The sequence below is a fragment of the Seriola aureovittata genome, chromosome 4, assembly GCF_021018895.1.
Source record: "Seriola aureovittata isolate HTS-2021-v1 ecotype China chromosome 4, ASM2101889v1, whole genome shotgun sequence".
In the NCBI taxonomy this organism is placed as follows: domain Eukaryota; kingdom Metazoa; phylum Chordata; class Actinopteri; order Carangiformes; family Carangidae; genus Seriola; species Seriola aureovittata.
This window is the reverse complement of record NC_079367.1, coordinates 9560407-9587338: the sequence shown is the minus strand read 5'-3', so window position 1 is coordinate 9587338 and position 26932 is coordinate 9560407. Positions and strand designations below refer to the sequence as shown.

The 26932-nt window shown below is 42.5% G+C and overlaps 1 protein-coding gene across 1 annotated transcript in view; it reads right to left on the bottom strand.

Annotated features, from left to right (window-relative positions):
* clmpb (CXADR like membrane protein b) overlaps positions 1-19546 on the bottom strand; it is a 67354-nt gene extending 47808 nt beyond the window's left edge. Inside the window, exon 1 of the mRNA XM_056373788.1 lies at positions 19073-19546. Within this exon, the coding sequence (XP_056229763.1) occupies positions 19073-19121 (49 nt within the window). The 5' untranslated portion in view covers positions 19122-19546. The remainder of the gene's footprint in view (positions 1-19072) is intronic.
* Positions 19547-26932: the final 7386 nt, after the last annotated feature.

Below are 26932 nucleotides of genomic sequence, written 5' to 3'. Positions count from 1 at the left end.
ACTGGACTCACTGGGAGCTGTACTGGGATAGGTGTACATGCACAACCTTTACGTTTCTTTTTACTGTTTTAACTTAGTTATTCATGTAAACCAAGTCAGCAACAGTCCACTGCTGCCTTTAAGTGCTGATAATAAAAACATATGAAACACAAAAATGTGAGGGAGATGGCTGCCACACAGTAAAATAGTCCATGATTCAGATTCAGATTGCCCATCCCTACATGTAATACTATATGAATAAGAGAGAAAGTCAGTGAGTGACAATAAAAAATATTTGCTGCAAGCTCAGCAAGAGGCCTGGGCCAAAATTTCAGGCCAATGCAGCACTCTACTACTGCACACGAGAAGTTTGAAAGGGTTAAAAATCACATACTTTACAACCATCATCCACTGATTTTCTGTAATTGCACAGTGGACCACATTCAAAGGTGAGGTAAAGACTGAAATCACAGAGTGCTGTAATGCCACTAAACCCATGATCTCATGAAAATGAAAGCTCCCAGAAAAACAGAAGTTTGAGACTTTCTCTCGTTTTCCTCTGGGGTTTTTCTCTCATCGGGGATTCAGATTTGAGTTGCAGCTCGGCTCACGTCATGGGACTACATCACCTCAGATATAAATGCAAGTACATCTGACTGTCCTCTGTAGGAACTTTGTAGGAAATGAACATAATTGTCAAACTGTATGTATAATTGGGAAAATATGAGCATAGTGTGTCGCCAGCTCTACTCTCTCTCACACCGTTTCCCTTTCTCTCTACTACTAACAGCTTCATCACTGCCACGAGATGATCAGGCAGACGAGTGATGAGATCGGACAGAAGGAAGCTAATGGCTAAGCTAATGTACTGAAAGGCACGCACACTAATAAATCTACAAAGAAATATTCATAAATGCAGACTTGCATGGGAATATAGACGAACACATACATATAACATACCATATGGGGTGCTTGCATGGACATCTGCCATCCTGTGTGTGAGCTTACATGCAGAGTTACAGTTATAAACAATCACACATACATACAATGCATTCACCCACTGATGCATGGATATATTTTAATCACTTTATTTGCATTGATTCAGGATTTATCACAGGTTAAATGTGATGTTCCTCCTTTAAGGGATACAAACAGCATTGCCCCTTAAACACACACAGATTCACCCACTTACACACACCTATTTGTACCTGCACAAATCTCTATAGTACAATATCTGTGGAGCATCTGTCTGTGCCTGGTGCAGTAGTAAATAACCCATCCCCTTGAAGGGAGGGCCCTGCTAATGAAGTCAACTGTATGCCACTGCACTGCGTAACTCACTGAGGCTGGCCGGCCGCAGCAGCACAGGGCTCCTGCTCACCAGGGCACTGTGGTTTGCTTTGCAAGTGGCTTATACTGCAGCCACATAGATCGCTTCATGAATAACAGAGAGCAAGGAGAGATCCTCAGCTTTTAACTTGGGTGCTCTCCTCTCACTTTCACTCTCACACTCCATATGGCAGAGATATCTTTGAATGCAGTCATTAGAAATCCGCTGATAGAACTGGGAAGCAGAAATGGGATGCAGATGATGTAGACAGATAATAGAAGTCTCTCCAGTGTAGGGGCCCTCCTCCTTAATGCGTGCCGCACTATCATCTTGATGTCTTTGTGCCGGAACATTGTTCCCTAGTTTGGAAAATGAGGTAAATCGGATTCAGAAAACAAGTGGATTAACTTAATCACCCCTCGGCTTTGACAATGACCTTCGCTTCTGAGGCATAATAAGGATTAGTTAGAAGTGGAAGGACATATGCCACGCAGAAGAAAAAGATTATAGTTCTCTCGTGACAGAATGATTGAAATGCGCTATTCACCATTCCTTCATGGTGAGAGGCTGTGATAAGAGGCCATGAAGCACTGCATCATAATGCTTGGCTGCCATGTTCAAAAGAAAACTGAGTGATATTTGTAACCCTACACAGTAAAATGCCTTCACTGCAGCTTTCTCAGATAGAAATCAGCTTGAAACGTATAGAAATGCACATAAACAAACCACAACACTGCCGCCGAAAACAGGAAGGGAGGAGTTTACATTTACATTAGAGCTATTGATTCCAGCCTGGCTAGCATATATTCTCCATGAATCCTGTCATTACGGCGAGGGAAATGGCGTACCATCTCTTACGTCCCGCACTACATTATCGATCCCCGCGCAGGAAGGAAGTTATTCTCAGGACTGTATGAAAGACAATACAGGCGCGCCACTGCTCAATAGGACATTACAGTCAACAAGGTCATGCAAATTAATAACAGACATTGACCTTCGGCCTGACTTATGGGAAAGGTGAGGTCAGGTGGGAATGTGAGGTCGCCAGGTGCGCTGCTAGAAGCAAATGGAAGAAACGAGATCTCCAATGGAAGGGGATGGATGGCAATTGATTTCCAGTGACACCACACAGTTTGATCAATGGGCCACCAAACCCGACATGTCCCTAACAGGATGCTTGCTTTCTCTGGAAACTGGGCCTTTTCAAAATAAAAAAAGAAGGCAGGTTTGGATGTCGGAAGAAGGGAGAATGTGCTGATGTGGGTTCAGTGGAGGATGCAGCTGTCCATCGCTGTTGTTGTTGTTGTTGTTGCTGGATGTTGTCAGGATTTATGCTATTGTTGCTATTGTCAGCTGGAGAGGGGTTATCTATGAAAGGAGGCTTATTGAGGGGAAAGCTGTGTCTGTGCGTACCTCTGCTGATGTAGCAGGAGATCTTTGCATATAGAGTGTATGCATGTTCTCTCTCCGTGTCAAGACTGATAAGCAACTGTTTTAGCTGCAGACACAGGAGAATGGCAGGGGGGCAAACATACTGCAACCCCCCAACTCCTCTTTTCCTGCTCTTATTCCTCTTCCTGTGTCTCCCTGTGTCCCTCTGTTCTTTCCATTTATGTCTATCTCTCTTCATTCTCTCTTCTTCTGCTTCTCTCACCCCCCCGCCCCTCCTCCTCCAACAACAAGGTGCCGTTTTGAGAGGAATGACATTAAAATGTGGTGACTGCTGTTACATAAGGGGAGCTGGTTGTTGAGCTATGTCTGCATGCGTTTATGTGCTTACCAGTGTCTGCGCTAACAGTCTGTGTCTTTTTGTGTGTATGTGTTAAGCAGCAGCTATTTTCTGTGTGTATAAGAGTTTGAGTTAATGTGATGACTGTTTATATCTGTTTATATCATGGCTGTATATATTATATGTGTGGGTTGTCTTCAGAGGATCACATGCTTAGAAAAGTGCCTACCTGCATGCACTACTTGCGACACACAAAGTACAGACTCATATACAGATTTATACACACACACACACACACACACACACACACACACACACACACACACACACACACACACACTCTGTCTCTCTAACTATTGATGGGAGAGAAAGTGGCCCTGTGTGTTGTATCAGGCCTGCTGTAGTGCAGCAGCACACACTGCTCTGGGAAAAATAGCACCAGCATACAATTTCCTCACTATCTGCCGTGCTTCCTTCCTCTTTCTCCTTTCCTCATCTCTTTCTAGATAATGCATTCATCGCCCAGCGTGTCTCCTTGACTGTGAAACCCATCACTCTCAGCAGTGAACATTTGTCGTATGTGTGTTTGCCTTGTCCAGCAGGGGCAAATCCGCGAAGAGAGGTGGAGGACACGTGCACACACACAGATACCACATTGGGTCATGAAACAACAGCAGCAGCAGCAGCAGCAGCAGCAGCAGCAGCAGCTTGGCGGCATAGCATTGGCATTGTCTCTTTAGAGGCAAGCGTAAACAGAGTGATTGGACCGCTATACTGCAGTTGTTCATGCTGACTCACCCTGTACATTACCAGCGAGGGAGGGACGCAGGATGGGGCAGAGAGACCCCGGGACGCTCATAAAGTGGTCTCATCTCTCTCTGGCTCTCTCCCACATCTGCCTCTCCATCCTCCACTCTTTCCAAGGTTATCCAGCAGTGGGGGATGGGGGGTGGGGAGGGTCAGAGAAGGTGACAGCCCACCTGAAGCAGTCACACTAAACGTCCGTGTACAAACGAGGGCCCAGGCTCTGATTAGCAATCAGTCCCTGTGGATACGGCGTGTAAAGCTGACGGCGGGGGAACTAGTATGAGACTGTTAGAGGGAGTGTTACTGCGGCGTCTGAGCTGGCTGGTTGGCTGGAGGTGGGGAGGCAACGTGCGGCGGGGACACTGGGGGCGGATGCACCATTTTTCTAGTCCAAAATGAGCCCAATGTCACCGTGACAGCGCAACGCTCCTCTGAGGGCACCGTGAGCCAGGGGGGAAAATGATGGATGAGTCGCCAAGCAGCATCTCCTGCTTCATCACTGTACACACACACACACACACACACACACACACACACACACACACACACACACACACACACACACACACACACACACACACACACACACTCAAACACTCAAACACTCAAACACAAACATGTACTCAAAGTCAGGGAAATACATACACATAGTATACACACACTATGACAATGCATACCCTGCAATATGTTTACACAATTGAACGTGGGAATACACACACTCACACACACACACTTGCACAAATAGAATAGGTATATACACACACACACACACTACAAATATGCTCACACAAGGCCATCTGGGGATACACACATACACAAACACATGTATGTGCACACACACTCGGAGTGATTTATTCGTGTCCACACGGGTTATAATTAATCACTGGGATATAAACACTCCAGATGCAGATATTTACAGGAGTTGTCAGTAACGTACACACACACACACACACACACACACACACACACATAAAAACTCACACATAGAGCACACAGCACTGGCTTCATTATGACTGCAGCCCAGGCTAATGCCACAGGATCAATGACAGATCCTCTCTCTCCCCTCTCATTTCTCTGACCCAAAAGCAGCAGTGTGCTTGCCATGCAGAACACCCTGCAGCATTTATTCCTCCTATGACCGAGCAATAGCCTCCAATAAGACCCTTGGGTCACCATGTTGCTAATACTCCACCTCAACATATCAACCCCCCCACCCCCCCTTACCACCCACCCCCCGCCATATCACACCAACCCCAACCAGCCCACCATTCACTGCACCACCAGTTATGACGGTTAGGAGGATTACACTCAAAGGCAATTACTTAAAGTGCTGATTACCTGCAGAAAATTGTAACAAGTAATGCTGCTGGAATTGTTCATTTCCGTCACACTCTCACAAAAGCATTCAGTTAAACATGGTTTATTTTAATCTACATATTCTCCAAGATATGAAAAATTCCACAGTTTAGATGCCACAGTTATACTGAGCAATGCAATAACTCTGAAGCATCATAAGCATCTGTGATGTGATTACTGCATATTTACAGTAACTGCAACAGATTACAGATGTCATCTTTTTTGGAATCAGATTATTGTAATTCCATTACATATAATCAAATACTCCTCCTCCATCCTGCTGAGCTCACAGAAAGCAGCATCCCTGACAGTCCTCATGTAGATGCAGGTCTACGCGGGCAGTGAAGGAGAAATATGGCCGGCCTCTGGTGAGCAAGGCGCGTATAGCTGAGTGGCCATCCATCACGACCCTGCGGCAGAGAACCGTACACGCTCCGTCCGCTCGGGCCCCATGTCTCATCGGAAGGAGAGGGGGATTTGGAAGAGACAGGACAGTAAGAGAGAGGGCTCATGAACATACTCCCTCAGGATGGGGGGTGGGCAGTGCGACATGTAAAATCCTCCAACACAGGGTTGGAGAAAAAAAATGTCTGGCCTCTTAGATTGATGGACTAAGCTTCTGCACTTGTAGTGTTTTTTCCGCAAGCACAATACACACGGGGGTGTATGGCTATGATTACTTGTAGTCAAGCCGCGGCTGGGAGTGGATGGTGGCTAGAGTCTAAATATTAGGATTAATGACCACGCTGGTCAGTCTAGTGAAACATCATTCATACTTCTATTGCGTTCCAATGCCATGCAGGCAAACAATGGCAATAAAGACAACATCTAGGGGTCTGAAAAATATAAACTGTGTTTGTTTTTCTCCCTTCTGATCAAATATAATGCTGTACGCTGTGAGGAGAGGATAAATAAACAATAAGTGGGATTACTTCAGCTCCGCTATAAGTGAAGTGAAGCAAAAATCGATATGTAAAATAATGAGGGCTTTCAAAACCTATGTTCGGCTGGCTATGCTAATGTAGTCAGATGGTAATGTGCGCCATGATACATCAAATTTCCACCCACTGGACAGAGCAGGTTAAATGTCTGTTCTCCCCCTCGCCTATAACCACTGCTCTCTCTTCTATGAGATCAACTGATGGCGGTGATTATTATTATATATGCAGTTGGTCTGGCTAAAGAAGAGGACAACAGAGAAGTGAAGCAAGGACATGAAGGAGACACCAGGGTGGGCGGTGCTCTAACCAGGTCGCATGTGCCTCTACACAATAACTTTCTTTCATAATCAAAAATGTACCAGTGCCGTTGCCTGATGATTTCCCTGAGGACCCTGCGTGGTACAGTCACCAGGCGACAAGACGGTGCTAACTTGCATGCCAATGAAAAGGTCTCCTGATACACTTCACAGGGGCAGCACAGGGGTGAGTGAAAACCCTACTGACATTGCTTCAGAAAAACTGCACCCAGGTCTATTTATGTTCACAAGAGGGCTCTTAGCTTGAGATAAACAACAGCATTGGTTTATACATGGAGCCAGAGGTAAGTGGAATCATCTGTCCTGGTTTTTTATTAAACTGTGACTCTAACACTATAACACAGTGGTGCACATGCTAAATGCGACAAAAGAGTAAAAGAGTGTATTGTGCGTCTGAGCTGAATATGAGCTGAATATTGAATAATAATAATAATAATTTCCTCATGTCATGAGAGCCCTGCCCCAAGTACATGTGGAGGAAAGGGTGAAGTCTGGAATGATGAAAAAGAAAGCTGCATATGTGTGATGATGGGGCTTTCTGTATTATTCAGTATATTTTGCATGGCATGTACCCTGTCCTGTCCGATGACAGTCATTTTAGCCAGCAGCAAATACACGTGGTGCAGCCCATTGCTAACAGTGCACTTTTTCTGCCGCCCTTGCCACGATGCATCTTTAGTGTCCCGTAACTGAAAACTGTAGCTCTGTCATTCTCCAGCCCTGCCACTTCAGAGGCATCCGCGTCTCACACACCGAGCTGCGGTAATCTCTCAATGTTGATCCGGTCACATCGCAAAGGGAAATATGTTAAAGTGCACAGTGAAACCTGCACAAGAGGGCTGAAAGGTGATGCTCAAAGGAGGCACGGTGCTCATTTTGTTCTTCTTCTTCTACATACTGCATCTCTGTGTGGATCAAACACACCTATGCCTGCCTACGTAAGCCCCTGTGAATCTTGTCTGGTAAGTTGTGGCAGCCACATACTGTAGAGGAAGCTTCAGAAGACCGTTATTGATTTCAAACAAATCTGTCCGGACATCTTGTCTTTCTGGTTCGGTATACCTTTCCACAGCTAATGAGCAGCCGTCTTCGTTCGCTGCCAAGTGAGACATTCTTTTTCGTGTGTCAGGAAACACTGGCGATTCATTACCAGGGAGGAGAGATGGAGGAGGAAAAAAAAAAAAAAAAGAGTGTGATGGTTAAGCCTGAGCTTTAAGACAGACAACTATGTCCCCTAATCCCTTCTGAGCAGCCGTAAGCCTTCCGTTATCGCTCGTTAGAATTGTGCATCCCTTAAACACATTAACTTAGGCCCTAATGCAGGCCCCTTTTGTATGACACAGCAGCTGCTCATAGCAGCCAGTCAGTGGGCTAAGAGGTAAGAAACATGCTAATTGCTGTCAAACTCATTTAATTGGGTAACAATTGTTACAAGAGTGTGTTTTTTTTTAATGGATGCTGAGTGTCAGCACATTTTACAGCAATCAGCGTTCTCCTGGCAAGCTCTTGAGACAATCGCAATTCCATGCTTTCCCTCAAACATGTGTCAGAGAGGGGATCTGATGATAAAACCAGACATGAACACACACATTGACAACCACTCAATCAAGTATGTAGTCACACGGTTGTACATTCACATTGCTCTCTTTCTTTCTGCCACTCATAGTGGATTGGTCCTCTAGTTTTCAGAATACAGGTGAAAACAAGAGGAAGAGCCTTGTTTTTCTCAAGGGTCTTGTGGGACCATGATCAGAGCTTCATCCTTAATCCTCTCCTCTGCACCCTACAGTAAATCTCCAGCCACAGTGTCCACCACAAGTCGCCCAGTATCCTCTCAGTCTAGCTGCCAGCAATGACTCCTTTAGCTGCATCAAACCATAATGAAACTAGAGACCATCTTGTGATGGGATCACACCTGTCTACATTCTTACATGAGTACTCAATACTCATGGGTCGGACTACACCCATCTTTGATTTCGGCTTTCATTTTGTTCTCAACTATACACCTGTAAAGTTTTGTAACTGTATCCTGCACAGTTGCGATGATGTGTGACAAAAGTTGTCCACAAACAGACCGACGAATGAAAACCTGCAACAGTACGTGTCTCCAGGACCACATTTTGTTATGATGACACACGGACTCACAAGGTAAAACAATATCTGCCCTGCTGTCGTGGCTGGTAACAAGGTACATACTCAAGTCAACAGGACACACAGAGGTTAAGAAATTAAACAGGGTCAGGCAGCACTGAAATATAATTTTTAAGTCCAATTTCTGAGATATTCTGTGATTTTTTCTGAAGCATTAAAACAACACATCAGGCAGGTTTTATTCTGAAATTGACTGTGATGAAGGGAGAAAGAATAACAGACCACTACTTGATCCCTAAACAGTGCTCTACGTGCTGTTGGTATTACCTCGAAATAATGTGCAAATAGCCGTGTTACATAGTTACCATCCGCCATGGCTTCACAAACAGAGCGCAAACATAATTTTATTTCAGTGTTTTTCTTCCATTTCCATTTGCTGTGATTCAGCGCACATGGATAAATAAAGCCTGATGCTGCCTGTGATCTCCAGCTGTGCTAAGGGTTGCACTGACAAAGGAGAAGCACAACGACTGGGCGACCACCACAACAGAGCCGGGCTTGTTGTGCAATCTGACTGCAGCACGGCTAAGATACTTGGTGTTTGCTGAGACAGCAGATGACTTGCCTTGCTCTCTCGGCCGCTTGCTCAACCAAGGCAGGATAGACTTAATTGCCTCATTAGCAAAAGGGCCAGTGAGGAGTTGGCCTCTTCCACATTGTTCAATGTCAAGAGTGCAACCGAGAAGAAAGGTTAATAGAGTAAACAGCATCTCCCTCTCCTAAATGGAAAAATGTTTGTTTTCTGGTATGATGGGTCAGTGGCCAAAAGCTTCATTTCACTCCACAGTGACCGTATCATGCGTTTTATTTCATCTTTTTCATCTTATCTGTGCATTTCATATTCTAACCTTCATTATTTCTAATTTCAGAGTGTAACTCCACTTGCTGTTGCTGTGGGGTAACTCCCAAAGCTGTCTTTTTTTAAGCTTGGACCCGTCTAGAGAGCAGAGTCATCATGCCAACTTTAATTATTTTAAGAGCTTGAATTTGCAAACTCTGCTATTTCCTCCTCCACAGCTCTTTGGACCCCAGACAGGCAAATCAAGCCAAATGCTAACACTCTTGATTTCCCTCTTGAAGAAAGACACACAAAATAAAACTTTTGTCTGCTGCTGAGAGAAAATGTGAGGTCCAAAAAAGCCTCATGTTTAATAATTCTGAGAGAGACGTCAAGCTCTGGGTGTGTCACAGTTTTCACTCACTGCTGCACCGCTCACACACTGAAGAACATCACTATCCTCAACTAGCAACCACAATAAGACAGTTTTTTTTTTTTTTTTTTTTTTTTTTAAAGTGTGACAGTGTGGAGACAATGCCAAACCATGACAGGCATCTTGAATGCAGTCCTAAGGCCCCGTCTGTCTCTCGACAAGAGATGCGGTGCTGTTTAAGTTGGGTCTGACAAGCTGCGTGATGGGCCAGGCTAAACAAGCGTGTGCTAAACAGAAACAGAGAGGATGTCAAAAACAAATGCAGGAAACATGCCGTTATGATTGTAAAGTTGTTGGCATCAATTTGCTAGTCTCTGAGGTACACTCCATTACTGCAGTCAGTTTACACAATCACATGAGCACCACTTGCCTACAGCTGCAGAGAGCACGTGTATATGAGTGTTTAAGCGGCAGTAACAAGCACAAGCACACTCCACCTTCACTTTATGTCCAAGCAGAGCTGGCGCTACCTTCATGATCATGAAGGAAATGAGTCCTACCAAGGGGAAAAAAAGACAATATCAAAGTGTTGCATCCACACTGTAGGTTTCCTCCGGCGGTGGCTGCTACCACCCTCACTGCAGGGCAGTTTCTGACAGTGGATACATTAAAAAAAAAATGTACAGCTTCACATCTGCATGGGCAGCATAGCGTAAAGGCTCCGTTCCATCAACAAGTCAAGTCTAACGAGTTGGAAAAAACCAAGGTGGTGGTGCCATCTGTTCCGAACCTCTTTGCTGGGAAAGGGGAAAAGAGGTGGGAGGACAAGAGGGGAAAAAAAGCTTTTTTTCAGCTCTGGTGATATATATTGTACTTACACCCACAGTCTGAGCTGCTGAACAAGAAACTTTATCTCTGTGGAAACAAACTTCTCAACCTTTTAGCCTGATAAAGGGCTCATGTGCTCTTTAATATGAGATATTGAAAGGAGAGCTGTAGTACAATCAGTGGCATTACATACTTAATTTGTGGACAACTTAGCAATTGATCAGTTATATTAGGTTTGCAATGTTTTTCGCTGTGCTATGACAGACCAAATGGCTTGCATTGTGGTTGGATAATTAAACCATCCATCACACAACATCCACTGCAAGAGAGCAGCACTGGCAACCCAAGGCTGGACCTAACTTATTGCTTCTGACAGTTCCTACTGACATGAGGTAAGGTTCTGATGACCAAGGATTTCATCCCTATAAAGAATTAATTAGCAGAATTGCATATCTTGCAGAGGTTTAAAGGCCAAAGTTTTATTACAGTCAATAAACAGATTAAGCCTACAATTTAAAGTTACGGCATGATCTGAATTTTTTTCGTCTCCTTTTTTTCCCTTGCACTCAGTATAGATCTAAATTTGACAGATGGCTGAGTCCTGACTTTAGCTATCATGCACTAAGAGTGGAGGGGGGATCCTCCAGATGGTGTTCAGGTCTTGTGCAGGTAACCACTTTGTCTTCCAGCACTCTAATCAATGGCCACCAAATTCCCCTCCCTTCCAAACACCATCCATCTTTAGGTCTTTCCAGGCTGCTCGGTGACGACCAAAAGCGGCTGAAGATAAATGTCTGAAGGGCAGGAGGGCCTCTGCTGATTAAAGCCACTAACGCTTTAGGGAAGACTGGCAAGCAAAAGAGGAAATGGAGTGAGACAACGTGGCATGTGGGTTCAAAACACCTAATGGAGTGTCCTGCTTGCTGGGCTAATAGTCTGTTTCAAATTGAAAGGAACAGCAGGCGTCTAAATAGAGCGACGTGGAACATTTCCTCCTGTTCATTCAGTCAGCTCCCAATTGGAAAAGCGGGAGAGGAGGAAGAAGAGGAAAAAAAAAAAAAAAACCCAGCCAGGGTTGCCATTATGTGGTGTAAGGCAAGTTGCTATTATTTATCTGCAATTCATTCTGGAGATTGAATTACAGCTGAATGAAAGAGAAGTCAATATTTTGTACATCTGCATTGTACAGGAATAAATCAAATACGTGTACATTTCATAATTCTTTCTGTCTGCATGAACAATCTTTTGCTTTAAGGTTTACGGGGAGGACTCCCTGCGGTCACAGTTTTGCTGTGAACTGCATTCTCTTGCTGGTTCTCACTTCAGCAGCGTGATGCTGTTTGAATGTCCAAGTTGATATTTGGATATGATAATCAATAATCACAGTGTGAGATGAGGCACGGCACAGGTTGGAGTCTGACAGGTGCACCCCACGACCAATTAAAGTGCTAAGCAACTAGTAAGAGATGATCAATTATTGGCAGATGGTTTACAGGGGTTTTGACACTCTGTCACTCAATGAAAATGTCAAGCTCAGCACACAACTTGAACCTGCAGCCAGAACGCCGTGGCGTCCAATCAAAGGTCCACTCTGCTGAGTAAAGAGAATGATTTCACATCATCTTGACTTGACGTGCAATCAGCGCGATCAGGCCTTGCTGAACCTCGCTCATGTTGACAGGCTTCCAGGTGACAGGGGAAACCTTTAAGCACACACACAGGCTCGACCTCTACTGTAACACAACCAATGTCGCTCCTGTGCTGCTTGGCTCTGTGTCAGTGTTTCATCAATAGTTTGCTTCTTCCTCCTTTGTGTCACTCATGTAAGCACTATGCTAAGCTCCTTGGAAGTGAACGACACCTCAGCAATGGGGATTTGGCTTTTTGAGCTGTTTATTTTCCAGCACAGTTGCGTTGAGCAGCTGCACACAAAACAGAGACATACCTGGTTTCAGAGACAGAGAACATAGATCAAAAGCATGTTCTGCTTAGAGAAGACAAGGATGCCAGCTTTATTCTGCGCTGCCAGTTTCCAGTAAGGCAGAAAGCACTTGAAAGCACCACAACAGGGCTCTGAGATGATAGTATCTCAACCCCCACCACTGATAAACAAATCATTTTAAATGGTGTTTTAGCAAGATGTATGAATTTTGATCACCTTTGCTGTTGCACCCGAAGAGCACTCGGTTGGTGATAGATGGAGTTGTATATCCAGCAAATGTCAATAGCCGCAAAGAATTAATATCAGGACAGACCTTCAGTGGGGTGAATCAATGGGAGACAATTCCACGCGCCAACTCGCCGAAAGCATCTGCTGTTTATCTCACCGTTTTGTTCACTCTTTGATCTCCTCACTGCTTACATAAAACAATGATAGACCTTGATTAAAATATTTATGCTCACGAGGAACAAATCACTTCACATTTTCGTAGAAAATAGCTGTAATTGTGCTTGCTTCATTGACTTTCATGGTTATTCTCTACTGCAAACAAGGCAGAAATCCTCCCTTTGGAGGAAATGGCCGTGGCTGTAGAGATTACAGGGAACTGGAGGCCAATGTAACCTGTTAGTGTCAGAACTACACAAGGTGGTAGAGGACTACCTGTTTTAGTTTTGGAATAGCTGATTGTAATGTGCTAAATCTGCTGTCTTGTTATTTCATGCATTGTCTTATCTCATTTGCGTTTTCTTTGGACTCCTGGGACATGGTCGTATAAAACACACATTCCTGATGCAATAATGCAAAGCCAACGAATCCTGTTGTTAATGATGTGGTAAACTGAATGCATTTCTGCTAGGGCCAGTTAGTGGGCGATTAAGACGCAGCAGGATCAAGTGATTCAAGGGAGAAGGGTTATGTTGGAAGGTGAGTGCTAGTGTCACTGCTGTCTCGTGGTCACACAATAATACATTTCCATCCATAATTAGCCTTCTATCTATCAAAATCAATGTAAATATAAAGAGATTGCAACTACCAGTAATTTTCCCTCTCAAGTAATCTCTTGTTTATTGTTTTCATTTATCAATTCATATTTTCCTGGGGCCCAAGGTGACACCTTGCCTATAGCCTGTTTTGTCAGTCCAGTCACACCCCAAGACATTAACCCTACATATAAAACAGAAACAAAGGGCAACAAATCCTCACATTTGAGAGTGTGGAAACAGGGAATGATCAGCATTTCTGCTTTGAACTCTGTCTACTACGAATTATATTCATACACTATTCATTTGTATCATCAACTAAAATCTGTAAGAAAACTTAATTACTGCCTGCATAACGTTTTTTTTATTTTTATTTTCAAGAGAGGATATGCTACACATTTACGGCATGGAGCTTGTTGGTCGGTGGTCAGAACATTTCCTTGTTACTTGAAGTTAACGTGGCGTCTTGTCACTGTTGACTTTTTCAATATTTAAGCAAGACAATCATCCTTTTCTAAACCTTAACCAACTGCTAACTAAACATATGGTTCTTATTGCATTTTAGTTCGAGTGGATTTTGTATTGCAAGAGTGGATGTTCGAGGAAAACAAATGTGACAAATATGTTGTCAGTGAACATTCTGCTGGTATGTCCTATGTCAACATCTTTCTAGTACCAGATTTCTCTATTAAATTGTATGTGCGGCTACAATTTAGAATTATAAAACATAATTTATTGGAGACAGGATTGCTGCTTGATAAATGTCTTTCCCAAATTGATAGGTTTTTAAAATATCAGGAACACCTTCATAACAATGGAAATGTGTTCCTTTGATTTGTTCCTCATCTCAGTTCGATCTCACATGGGTCTGAGTTCTGATCAATAAAAATGATCTTATGCTTCATGAATTGTACAAAACAGCAGGCAGCTGTCACATGCATGTGTTAGTTTATCTGCTCCAAATGTCTGTGTCTTTGATTGTTTGTGTACTGTACAGCAGTACAGCACACGGGTGTGGTGTACTGTCATGTGTGGACTGCGCATGTGGCTCCAGTTAATGTGAATGTGAGCCTCTGCAGAACATCTGTCAAAGATTAGCAGTAAAGTGAAATAGGCAGTTCCTGTTCATACGTTCCAAAATAATCTGGCAGTAATTTTCCCGGTGAAGGATGAAAAGGGGGAGGGTTTATAGGTCAGAAACACTGCACAAACCCAGCTCTGTCGAGGCATGTGTCTTACTGTTTCCTTATCTGTTTCACAAGACGTAAGTGACAAAAGGTTCATACAGAATAACATGTGGATAGCTTGGAAATTATGGGTGTGGCAGAAACACACCAAGGGGATGACGAACAGTCAGACAAAGAAATACTGTAGAAACAACGGATGAATTCAGCAAAGGCCACGTCTATTCCACCACTGTGGCCTTTATTTCTTATTTCTTTTACTCTGGATGTCTCGGGCTGCTATAAAAACACAGCCGACCTCGACCCTCCACTCATAGGAACAAAAGCACTTACTCTACAAAGCAGGTACACTTTTACCTACAAACACTCTCGTTTCAAACATGGCAACCAGCTTGCTGCGACAGAATAGAAAGACCTTCTGACTAAAAGCACCACAATCAATGAAACATGAAGAATCCCTCAGGTACAGAAGGAGGACGGATTGTTATTCAGGGAAGCACGCTGTCATTCAGAGGCCGCACACATCAAGGGGAAAGTGCTTGGAAGGCAAATCAGTGTTTGTTAATGATATGGGTCAATTGTTTTGAGGACGGCTGGACCTCTTTACTCATCTGCAGGCCTCTTCAGTCAACCTTGGTCGAGGTTTTGTATTCCACAGAGCTCTGCCCTTGCTGATCCATTCAGATTTGCCACTTTTGCTTTGAGTAATACAATCCTCCCTTGATGGAAATCTGTTTACACTTTGTTCTGCATGTCAAATAGCTGACATTGTAGGTGGAAGGGAAGTTATTTCACTATCTGGAGCAATGCACAGCTAGCTATTTGCTATTTTCCCTCAACAGCTGCCGCTATACTGTACTGTGTACTACAGCTTGAATGCAATATCTACTGGATATTGATTCCTGAGTACATACTGTATGTTTATTGTGATGCTTTGCATTGTCCCTTTGCTCCGTCTGTGTGAGAACATTTTGTTGCTATGTCTGCATCGCATTCATCAAACAAACCTTTTGTAAATTAATAATATTCACCAACTGAGATGAGACTGAAAGTCATTTTAAAGTTTATGCTTCTACAATGTGAGATGAAGGTTGACTTCAATACACTGCACAAGCCTCCACACCTAACTGACAAATTCTTTACATATCCTGCAAATTCGTATTCCCGCAAAGCAGATCTGCCAAATTCATCACATGCTCTCAAAAAACAAATATTTTCAAAGCTGAGAATAAACACGGGGGATGCCTCATGATAACGCTGAAGAATAATGTGAGTCAAAGGGAGATCAAAACAAAACCTTAATGTATGGTAACTAGACGTCAAATATCGAAATGTCTCTGGGTTTGAAGGAATGTCAGAAGTCTGTGCCTGGGTGTGTGTGGGAGTGTGATTCAGGCGCAAACACATCAAGATGTCACTTCATAACCTCTGGCTCAGGAGGCTCCTGTCATCTTCACATTTCAGAGATCCTCTGCCTACCCCGGCAGACATGCTAAATATAGAATGGGGACAGAATTTCTGTTTGGAGCCACTGCTCTCTTTATCTACATCTAACACTAGCATGCGTGTATAGACGCTGCCATCTTCTCACTGTTACTCACAGTATACAGCAAAAGCATGCATGTAAACAAACATGCATCAACACACACACACACACTAGTGTTAAGACTCCATGGGATAATTTCATTCCCATGATCACTCACGTCGCATTGTCCTTACAGACTGATGCTCAGGCGAACATAAGACTCCCCCAAGTGTGGGTGCAGGGTTTGGGCTCTCGCAGAGAGAAGCTGCTCATTCTTTCCAATTACATTTCTGTCAAGTGACTTACACTGTGTTATTACTTCTTGGATAGTCATTTTCAAATTCTCTCATTCAGAATCATTTAATCCTGGCGCGAGGACAGATAAGCAATCCATCACCAGTCTCCTTTACCTGGCTGGATCTACCACTGCACCACGAGTTATTTTATTTGACCTTGTTCTGTTTCTTACTTTGAATCGGCAGGGTTACCGAAGGGAGCTACAGAAGTCCCGGTGGCAATTAATTGTGCTACTTATCTGTAATGTGAACAGTGGATATTACATCTCCAACACATATTAAATTAAGGATGTCTCATGACTTGCGAAGCCAAAACCAAATAAAAAGGAAATGAGCCCCTATTAATGACTATTGATTCTTTTATAATAAAACAGCCACTTCCTCTCTTTACTTGGCCTCGGTGTTGATCTTGAATTAATACAGGCTATAACTTCGGGAAAATGTCCTTCAGTCTGGCACAGCAGAGCAGCCTAGCCTGAAAAGCTACATATATTTCCTTGCTCTTTTGGCTGACTGGCAGATATTTTGTTCCCGCATGAGAGATCCATGACCCAGGTTGCAACTGTGCTGGACATCCAGCCTAATATCATTTTTCAGCCGCATGAATTATTTTATACAGTCATATCTTGTGACATGACAGAGGAAGGAGAAAATGCCTCACCATGGCAACAACAACTCATTTAATAGTCTTGGCATAGCCTGATGGTTAATTTAAGAAAAGTGTATCATTATTATTTTTATTAGGGAATAAAGTGCTATTGTATCGTTTAATGTGTTAAGTTTACGCCTTCCCATTGCTGGATCCACTGTGCCAGTTAGGAACTGCTTGTGTTTTTATTATCATCATCAACATCATTATCATCATCATCATCATCATCATCATCAGTAAGGCATTGGTATCTGGCTTGAAGAAGACTGATGAAGTAAATCAAAAAAAATGTCTTGGTATGCAGTGTCCAATGCAGAGTCAGCTCCTTTAGTTAAACCAAGGATCAGTGACCATCACCACTGAGCACATACTCTGGATTCACTGGCAGACCAGTGTAACCCCTAACACGTCAGCATGTTTGAAGGTCCACAGAATATGTCAATTTTTCCATTTTCTATGCTGCTTATCTTATTCGGGGTCACAGGGGAACTGGAGCTTTTCCCAGAATGCTTTGGGCAAAGGGCAGGGTGCTCCCCTGAGAGGTCACCACAGTATGGAAGTAACGGAATAATGGGGAGCTGAAGATAACAACCTCTTTAGGCATTTACAAGCCCACAGCACAAGCCACATCAAGCAGAAGCAAATAACATCAGTTGCATGTCTAAACGAATCAAATGAGAAGTTAAACACAAATGCTGGTGTCTTGATTTTTCTCTACACTGCAACATGAACAGCAAGCAGACGAGAGCACGACTTTTGGACTCAAACCAGAACAGTCAAGCTGCATTATTCCTCATATGACCACTCTAAACCACTCTGACTTCAACTCAGGGGTCTCTTGTTTTCCCCCAGTTATAGCCAACGAGGAGTTTTCTGTTTCCCCCTCCCTCCGTTTTACTGCAGATGATGAGTGTGAAACCTCTTACTGGAAGTCATTTTTACACACAGTCTCACAGTAACTTCCAGTCAGCGGAGTCACAGTGGTATTAACCAATCCTCCATTTAGCTCCGTACCTGGAATCTCCTCCAGGCTTTAACTGCATTACTGTAATATCAGTGATAGCTGCAGCAATAGTCGTAATAACAGCAGTGTCGGTATTAGTATCAGTGGTGGTGATAACATCAATTGCTGTCACTGCTGGTAGATAAAGGAAGCCTTCATTTATGATCATCAATTAACCTTTTTTAACTTAAGTCTAATTTCAAACTCAAAAACAAATGATGTTGCTTTGAAAATAAATCTGAACTAGTTTTCATTTCACAACACTTTAAATTGGGCCAAACAATAAACAACAGCATATGGAAAATTTCAGTGGTTTCTGCATGTGTTACATTTTAAATTCTTTGCCTGCATTGAAATGGCATGAAGCATTTTGTCTATCTGCAGGAAGCCATGCCTTTGAAAATCTGGTGTCAACACATGCACATATACTGTAGGTGCATGCTGGATAAATCTGTGTAGCAGATTTAAAGGGAGGGGTCAGGTGAACTTTTATCCCCTTCTCATTTTTCCTATTTTTCCTCCCCAAGTACAGCAGGCTGTGGTTTTGGGAAACAGGGTTGGTGCTTTTTCATGTTTCAAATACATGCAAATGTAGCAATTTCTTCTCATATGCAGCATTATAAAGTGCACGAGTGACTATAGGAAATCAACGGAAATAAATATATTCTGACATCATCCCAAATCGGTGCTGAAAACATTTGGCAGACGTGTTAAGGACGTTAAAAAATAAAAATGTACACACACACACACACACACACACACACACACATACAAAAAAATCTTTGGAAATATAATAACGACTGACATCAGCGTCCACATCCTCAGTGACAAATGACAGTCGAACACGCTCCGCTGCTTTCTGTATGAATTCATAATCTTTTAAGGGGAATGGGAAGTGACTTACCCAGAAACAAAGAGCGAAATATTGCAGACATCACGGCTGGAAATCCCATATGCAACGGAGCTTGGAAACAATGCGCTCAGACTGCCTTCACATTCATTCGGCTGACCTAAGTGCGGGCACAACGACGCGGCACCATCAGCGAATTCAGCAGCAAAATCAGAGATAAAGGAATCTTCATTGAGCACATGAGTCCAAGGACATCATATGTTGCACACGCCCGACACATCTAAACCTCCCAAGAAGAAGAAGAAGAAGCAGAACAAGAAACGTGGCTCTTTCTCTTCATCGTCATTTTCATCGCAGGCTACTTGGCGTCAAATCAAAGTTCCCTGGCTGTCTGGCTCTGGCGTGGGACGTGTTGTCTCAGGGTCCCCTCTGTCTCCTACTCAGCAGTCTCTCCTCCTTTCCTCCTCCGCTGCACAAAATGCCAGAGAGGAGGAGGAGGAGGCGGAGGAGGGGGGTGAATAGGTGGATGATGAGGGGATGCTGAAGGATGGAGACCTCTAGAGTCTGAAGTTCTCTTACACAGCCCGAGCATCCTGCTACAAACACTGACGGGCTGGTTGGGAGGGTGTGGGTCCTCTTGTTAGCTGTTGTGAGCACGAGTGAGCTGATTTCTGTCATTTGAATGGAAATAAAATTGCCTTTAAGGAGATTATGTTATGAGCTAATAATAGTCTTACACTATAGAATTGCATATAGGCTTTATAGTGAGTGAGACTTTGGGATTCAATGAGAATATGGTTGTTTTTTTTAAATCTTAAATTTCACCATCTGACTCTAATGTTAATATTGGAACAGTGTTATCTTGAGGTAGTTTGCAGTGCAATATACTGAAGCATCACTATAACACTGCTACATATAATATACATTATTTTACACTGTTTCACAATACTCTGTTATATTTTTAGGGCTGAAACGATGAGTCGCTCAGTCGATTAATCAATTAGTTGATCGATTCATCCTTAAAATCAGTTTTCAAGCAACACTGCTCGAATTTCTCTTGTTGCACATGTGATTATTTGCTGCTTGTCTTATGTCATCATAATCTCAATATCTTTGGGTTTTTTTTTTAAGTGTTGGTTGGAGAAAACAAGCAATTTCATGACATCACATTGGGCTTTTATAGACTGTGATTGTCATGTTTCACTATTTTCTGACATTTCATAGACCAAATTATACAGATATATTATTGATTCATTGATGCATCAAGAAGATAAACATCATATTAATCAGTGATGAATATAATTGTTACTTGCAGGCCCATCACTACTCTATCGTATTTAGGTTTAGTTATTTATGTGTGTGTTTGTTTATAATTTTTGAGGGATTTGGATTGCCACTGCTCACTGGGTGTGATTTCAGAGGAAGAAACGAGCAGTAGCACGTGTTTGAAATTCAAAAGCATGAAACATTTTCTGGGATATTTATATTTTTGCAGGCTGTGATGACACAGGCTCCTGATCAAAGGCAGTTTAAACATCTGTTTTGAACCAGAAGGCATATTTTTGTTCGCTTACCATTTTTTATTTTGTCCAGCAGCTTCTCAATCTTAGGATTATTCTATCAATCTTTTCAAAACTGCCACACCAGATTTATCCCGTGCACTGTCTCTGGGTCAGATATTTTGCGAGAGCAGCATGGTCTAAGTTAGGTAAACAAACAGCAAAAAGGAGGGGGGGAGCTGTATACTGATGGCTGCTCTCAGGCCTTGAGACAAATTAATCCCTCCCTTCTTCTGTGTCTCAACAACTACAGAAATAACAAAAGGATTTTTGCTCGCCGGTGGCCCCTCTGCTCCCTCTTGCTCTCTCTTTCCCCCCTCAAGTGGCCTGCTCTTCAGCACCAGCCTTTCTCCTTTCCTTTCCGTTCCAATAACTAGATAGCTTGAAACAATGTCTCTCATGCACAAGCAGACATGCACACACACACAAACACACACCCATTCTCTCTTTTTTTCTGTCTTGCACAAACGCACAGACACAAAGAAACACATGTACACAGTGAACAGTTGATGAGACACAGAGGCTGCAACATAACAGAGGCTGATAAGACACGGTGAAGTGGTGTCTTCAGTCTCGTGTGGCCGGGCATTTTGTTTATAACAACACTTGGCATCTTTCTTTGTGTTGCTCGGTTTTTCTTTGTATTTGTACCTGAATTTAAAAGGTCACGGTCTCATTGCAACACATCTCTGTGGAAGTCACAGACGCCATAGCACAGAGAGGGTGCAAAAGCAAAAACTACTCTCAACTGTTACAATATCAGTGTCATGGGTTGCCATGACAGATATTTTATGTTTGAGCTTTTGTGTTATGTTTGCACTTTATGAGTTTGGTCATTGTCATTTCCTGTTTTATTTTGTAGCTACTTTCCTTGTGTCTCATTATGTTTTTACTTCCTGTCTTTGTCCTGTTTCCCTGTAGTTTGATTGTCTGCCCCGCCCTAATGTGTTTCACCTGTGTTCAATCACCCTTGCCTCCCTTGTGTCAATTTAGTCTCTGTGCCCCCCCCCCCCTTTGTCTGAATCAGTTTTGTCTGTTTAAGTTCTCAGTGTTACCTCATGCTTCTGCTTCCTGTTCAGTTCCCTCGTGTTTCTCAGAGACTACTTGGTTTGGATTACTTGCTTTACCCTGTTTTATCCTGTTTTATCCTGTTTTATCCTGTTTTACCTTGTTTTACCCTGTGGAACTTCTGTTGGATTTTCAATGTTTCCTTGTGTTTTTTTGATTCAGTAAAGTCCTTTCATTCCACCTTCACGCATTTGAGTTTTTGTTCTGCATTTAGGTCCAGCCTTACATTAAAACCCGTGACGATCAGCTGTCAAACTATGATGGATGGCTGGTTGTAACAGACATGTTTGCCCCTGCAATCACAAAAATCCAGATAAAAAAGCACTTGATTGAAAAAAGAAAAAGCACCTAAGAGCAACATATATTAAATCTATGTGCAATTTTTTTCCCCCCAAAAGCAGTTTTTTTCCTAAAGAAAGATGAGATCTGGAGGAAAGGCAGACTATGCAGCTATAGAATGCATTATACAGCTCTGAGGTTATCATGATTGCATCTTTTAAAAAATGACCTCACTTATGTTTAAACGGATGACAACACTACATGAGAACTTAGGGCACATCCATTGTTAATAGTGGTGATTCCGCGATAAGTTACTTGTCCCGCATGTAGTGTGGATGGTGCCATGGGAGGCAACCTGCCTGCGTTTGGTGGCTTGGCCTTGGTGCATGATATAGCACCCCAATGCAGATGGCCTCACAGATGGTTGATATTTATACCATGGGGCCTTGAAAAGTCACTAGTGTGGAAACTGCTCTTTCTCCCTGATTAGTTTCACATCACCGAGAGCTCAGCAATCCCTGCACACCCATTTTTCACTGCACTCAAAACATATGAGCAGTTTTGAAATTTATTATAAGACTGGAGGAGAAATGTGTGATATTGTTTCAGAATAAATACCATTTGCTGTGCCCACTGCCCCTTTTTGAGGTGATGATGATGATATATTGGGACCCCCCCTCCCCCCTTCCTTCTTTTTCTTTTTAGCGCATGAAAATGTAATCCTCCTAAGTGCAAGGTTCATGATTTTTTAAAAATCTTCCGACCCAACACGGCTTGCATTTTAGCTGGGAGCACTCTTGACTTATGTACTTTAAGTGGATTTGCAATTTAAATTGGAGCAACAAGATGCATCTCGGACCCTCCTGGCAGAGACAGAGCGCTTCTGCAAGAATTCCCATCCCGCCAGAACAGCTGTATCTCCCTCATCATGACATCACAGGGATGTGTTAGTGTTTTGTTGATGCATGGACGACACCCTGCAAACACACGCGAGCACGTCGGGATGCCAGGCTTTGGCCACCTCTCTCTCCTGACCTCAGGGAATGAGAAAAGTGGATAGTTAAAAGGATTCTTGAGTAACAATATGGATGTGGAGAAAAAAAAAAAAACTGTCTTTTGTTTAGGCCTCTCTATTTTTAGCAACCAGTGTGATGCTCCGCTGTTAGTGTTTCACAGCTCACAGAGCCTTTATAATTTAATGAGGGAGAGGGTGGCCCTCTGAGATTTATGGCGAGGATCTCAAGGCGGCATTGGCCACTCGGCTTATTGATCCAAATCGGATATTTGTTTATGCGTCAGTAAAGCTCTTTCCCTGCTGTACCATACCAACCCCACCTCAGGAGTATTCAAATTGTCAGCCTCTTCTTTAGCCAATAAAATAAATGTACTCCAGGTCAATGTTCATTATTTTAGCCTCTCTTTAAACACACAGCTGATCCTGACAGTCAGAGCTGTGTTAAACAGCAGTGCTGTACAGTGTAGAGAACACAACCACTGATATAAAGAGCCGACTGAGACTATATTGTACATGTTTTGTTTCCTTTTCCCATCACATATGCTTCACATGACTTTTACTGAGAGTAAATTAAGTTGTCAGACCAACAACCATATGAAATGATTTCATTCTATTTTATTACATATTAACATTCGACAGATTTTATCAAAATCTAAAATTTGAAGTATCTGCATTCTATGCTCATCATTACCACAAACTATGATATAGGACAAGGAGCTAATAGCTATTTTAAAACACTTCCTGCTCCACATTACTCTGAGCGCACTTGTCTCCTTGGACTGTAAAGCTCAGTGAGTTCAGGAGTGGATGTTCTTCCTCAATTTATTTATGAGCCTTTCGCAGGGAACATGAGGCAGAAAAGGATAGAGCTTAAAAACATGTTATCATGCTCTAATTAAAGGAGAGGTTCAGACGATGGATTTGCATCCAGGAACCCAACAACAAAACCCGTTGTTAGTTGACATCTCTTAGTCGGGTCTGTGGGTAAGTGAACGTGCTGAATGGGAATGATTGAATGAATGAGTGAATGAATGAATTCATCAACCAAAGCAAGAGTACACGGCTGAATAAGCCAAACACACATGATGGTGTCATTTGGAGGAGTGCAATAAGACTGATGGTTGTTTATTTTAAATCACACGGCTCTGACTTTGGGAAAGGTAATAATGTTAAATTGTGGCCCGCTCCAATCCTGGATAAACAGATCAATCACGTCTGAATATAATTTCCAGCACATTGCATGCTGCATTAGAATTTGTTTTCCTCAACACTGGCATTTTCCACACCAGCGGATACAGGAAAATGCCGCATCCTGCCCGTCTCTAGAAACCACCCGAAAAGAAAAATCGAATAAATTTTTAATTGACGGAGGTTGTTTGGTCTATTTAAACATGCCTTTCCATTAGTAAGAGAGTATAAAAGAACACCACACTATTACCATCAAGGTGTCATATGTAAGCTGAGAAGTGAAATCCTGCCATTTCATTTAAAAGTGCACCTTCATCATATTTATGACCTCATCTCTAAAGCTCGTCCTGACAAATAAACCTGTACTTATAAGCTAATGTGTGCATTATTGCCACAGTCTGCTAATAACAAGAATACGACCGGAGCATTAATTCAATCTTCTGTGTCTCACTTTGCTCCCAAAAGCTTTTCTGTTCTTATATAGCACCATTATTCAATGAGAGCAAACCTTTTCTGACAAAATAAGCTCATACATAAGAGAAACTGTGGCATTTTTATAACCAAAATTACTTCAACCACAGTTAACTGACTTGTGTAAAATAAAACAACCTTTATGTTCATTACCAGGACATTTGAGTAGCCTTTTGTGGGGAGCTTAGAATACCACCCTGAACCAAACAAATTAGCTGATTAGCCTCGGATTTAAACGTAAATTGAATGGCTTCTTTGTCATTGATCGCTTTTCCTCTTCAGGTTTATTGACACAGGATGGAGAGCTTGCAAGCCCGTTTTTGTTTCGCAAACAAACAAGACCAGCTTGATTGAGGAACAAGTGAAGGGTGAGCATGTGAAGTGCTGAGGGCGTTTGTTTGATTTGGCTGATTTTGAAACCCCCCCCGCCTCCTTGCCCCTTGTCCAATCTTAACCATGACTATTACCACTGCTGCCCTCTCCTTGATGAAGTGGTCTCCAACCTGGTCATTGGGGAGTGACTGATGTGAGCCATATGGTGGCGAAGAGCCGGCGTAAATCAACAGACGCTTTGCATCATACTGTATGTCAGGTGTGGGTGTAGCTGGGGGGCATCCATCTTCAACATGTCTCTATTCATCACTCGGGGAAATGACCAAGCTGTTGGTAAACACTTACAGAGTAAAACCACAGGGCATATTTAAGAATTACCCCCAGTCTCACATACTATATCCATACCACTGGGGAACCATTTACTTAAGTAGTAGCTGCACTCAATGAAAACTGAAGCACCGTTCTGCACAAAAAGACACCACTGCTTCTAATTCCAGTAGTGAAGGGCAACTGTGCAAATCACACTCTGTGTGTGTGTGTGTGTGTGTGTGTGTGTGTGTGTGTGTGTGTTCAGAGGTTTTGAACACACAGATTTCATCGAAGATTTCAAGGGGCTTTTGAACAAACCTGTTCCATTTGTCTGTTAAATGACTGAGGGACACTTCTCTAGCCCCTTATAGCTACTCTCTTGGCCAGTGGAGCCCGCAAGGTCAAATGTGTGATTGCATTTATGAAAGGGCTATTTGTACCCAAAAGATTTGTCACTAAGCTGAGGCCAAAAGGACTTTATTTCAATTCATAGATGTAAAATGATTTGATATGGAGAGAGGCTTGATGTGCTTGAGGAAAAAAAAAAGGAAAACTGGAACAATCATGCTCAGATGAAGGTATTGAAATCATTTATGGAGGTAGAAGTAGAAATATATTTACCTTAAAAGGTACCCTCTTCATTAACAAATTTACTTAAAGCTGCTATAATCAATATTTTATATTAACAATAGTAATAATAAGAAGAGAGAATTATCAAAGACTCTGCAGTTCCCCTCAGCTCAGTATCTTTTTAGTCATTAATTTGGTTTTCATGCAGCTTTACTGTTTCGGTTCACTTGACCACGACTGTATGCTACCTGTCCAGTACTAAGCAGCAGAAAGACACAATTAGCAAGAAGCTGGTGAACATGGTGGAGCATTTTGCTGCTAAAGAGCCAGATATTTCCCTCAGGAGGTGTAGAGTGAATGGAAAGGAGAGGAGACTCAGTGAGTGAATGGTGGATTTAGGTGGAGACAAACGTGACAGCAAATTAATGCTAATGTTGCTCTGTATCTGTTGGATGTTTAATTAAAAAACTGTTTGCCAACAAATTTGCTTGCAGCCTTTTTCCACTACCCTCAAGTTGCCAAATTGGCCAAATCAATTACTGCAAATTTAAGTGGAAGCATGGATGTTAAATATGACTCAGACACTTGTGATTTCAAATATGCCTTGAAACTAGGACTAGGACTCAACAGTTCATATAATCAGCCACTATGAGACATGACTGAAATCAATTTGTAAATGAGAAGAGAAGGGTAGATGTGAACGTTTGTAGGTAGGTTTATATTTTCACTCTAATATTGTCTTTTAATTTGTCTTCCTGATTAGATATCTATCAGTAAAGGTGAAAATAATTTCATATTGTCATTATTGTTACATGCAGTATTTACTTTTTGACAGATTTATGTCAGCAGTTGAGGAGTGACTGACTCACCGTGTGGCAGCTATCACATATGTATGATTTTGTGCTGCTTCCCTTGTGAAGATAAGGGAACTCCTGTCGGATAAAGACATGACCAAGTAAAAAAAAGAAAAAAGAAAAAAGAAATAAATAAATAAAGTAGGGACACATGGGGCCAAAGGATAAAATGAGCTATGTGATTTTTCTTTTTTTGAACTAGACAAAAAATGATGTAGGATTATGTCGTGCGTGCTTTGGGGGCTGCCTGAATAACCTCAGAAATGGA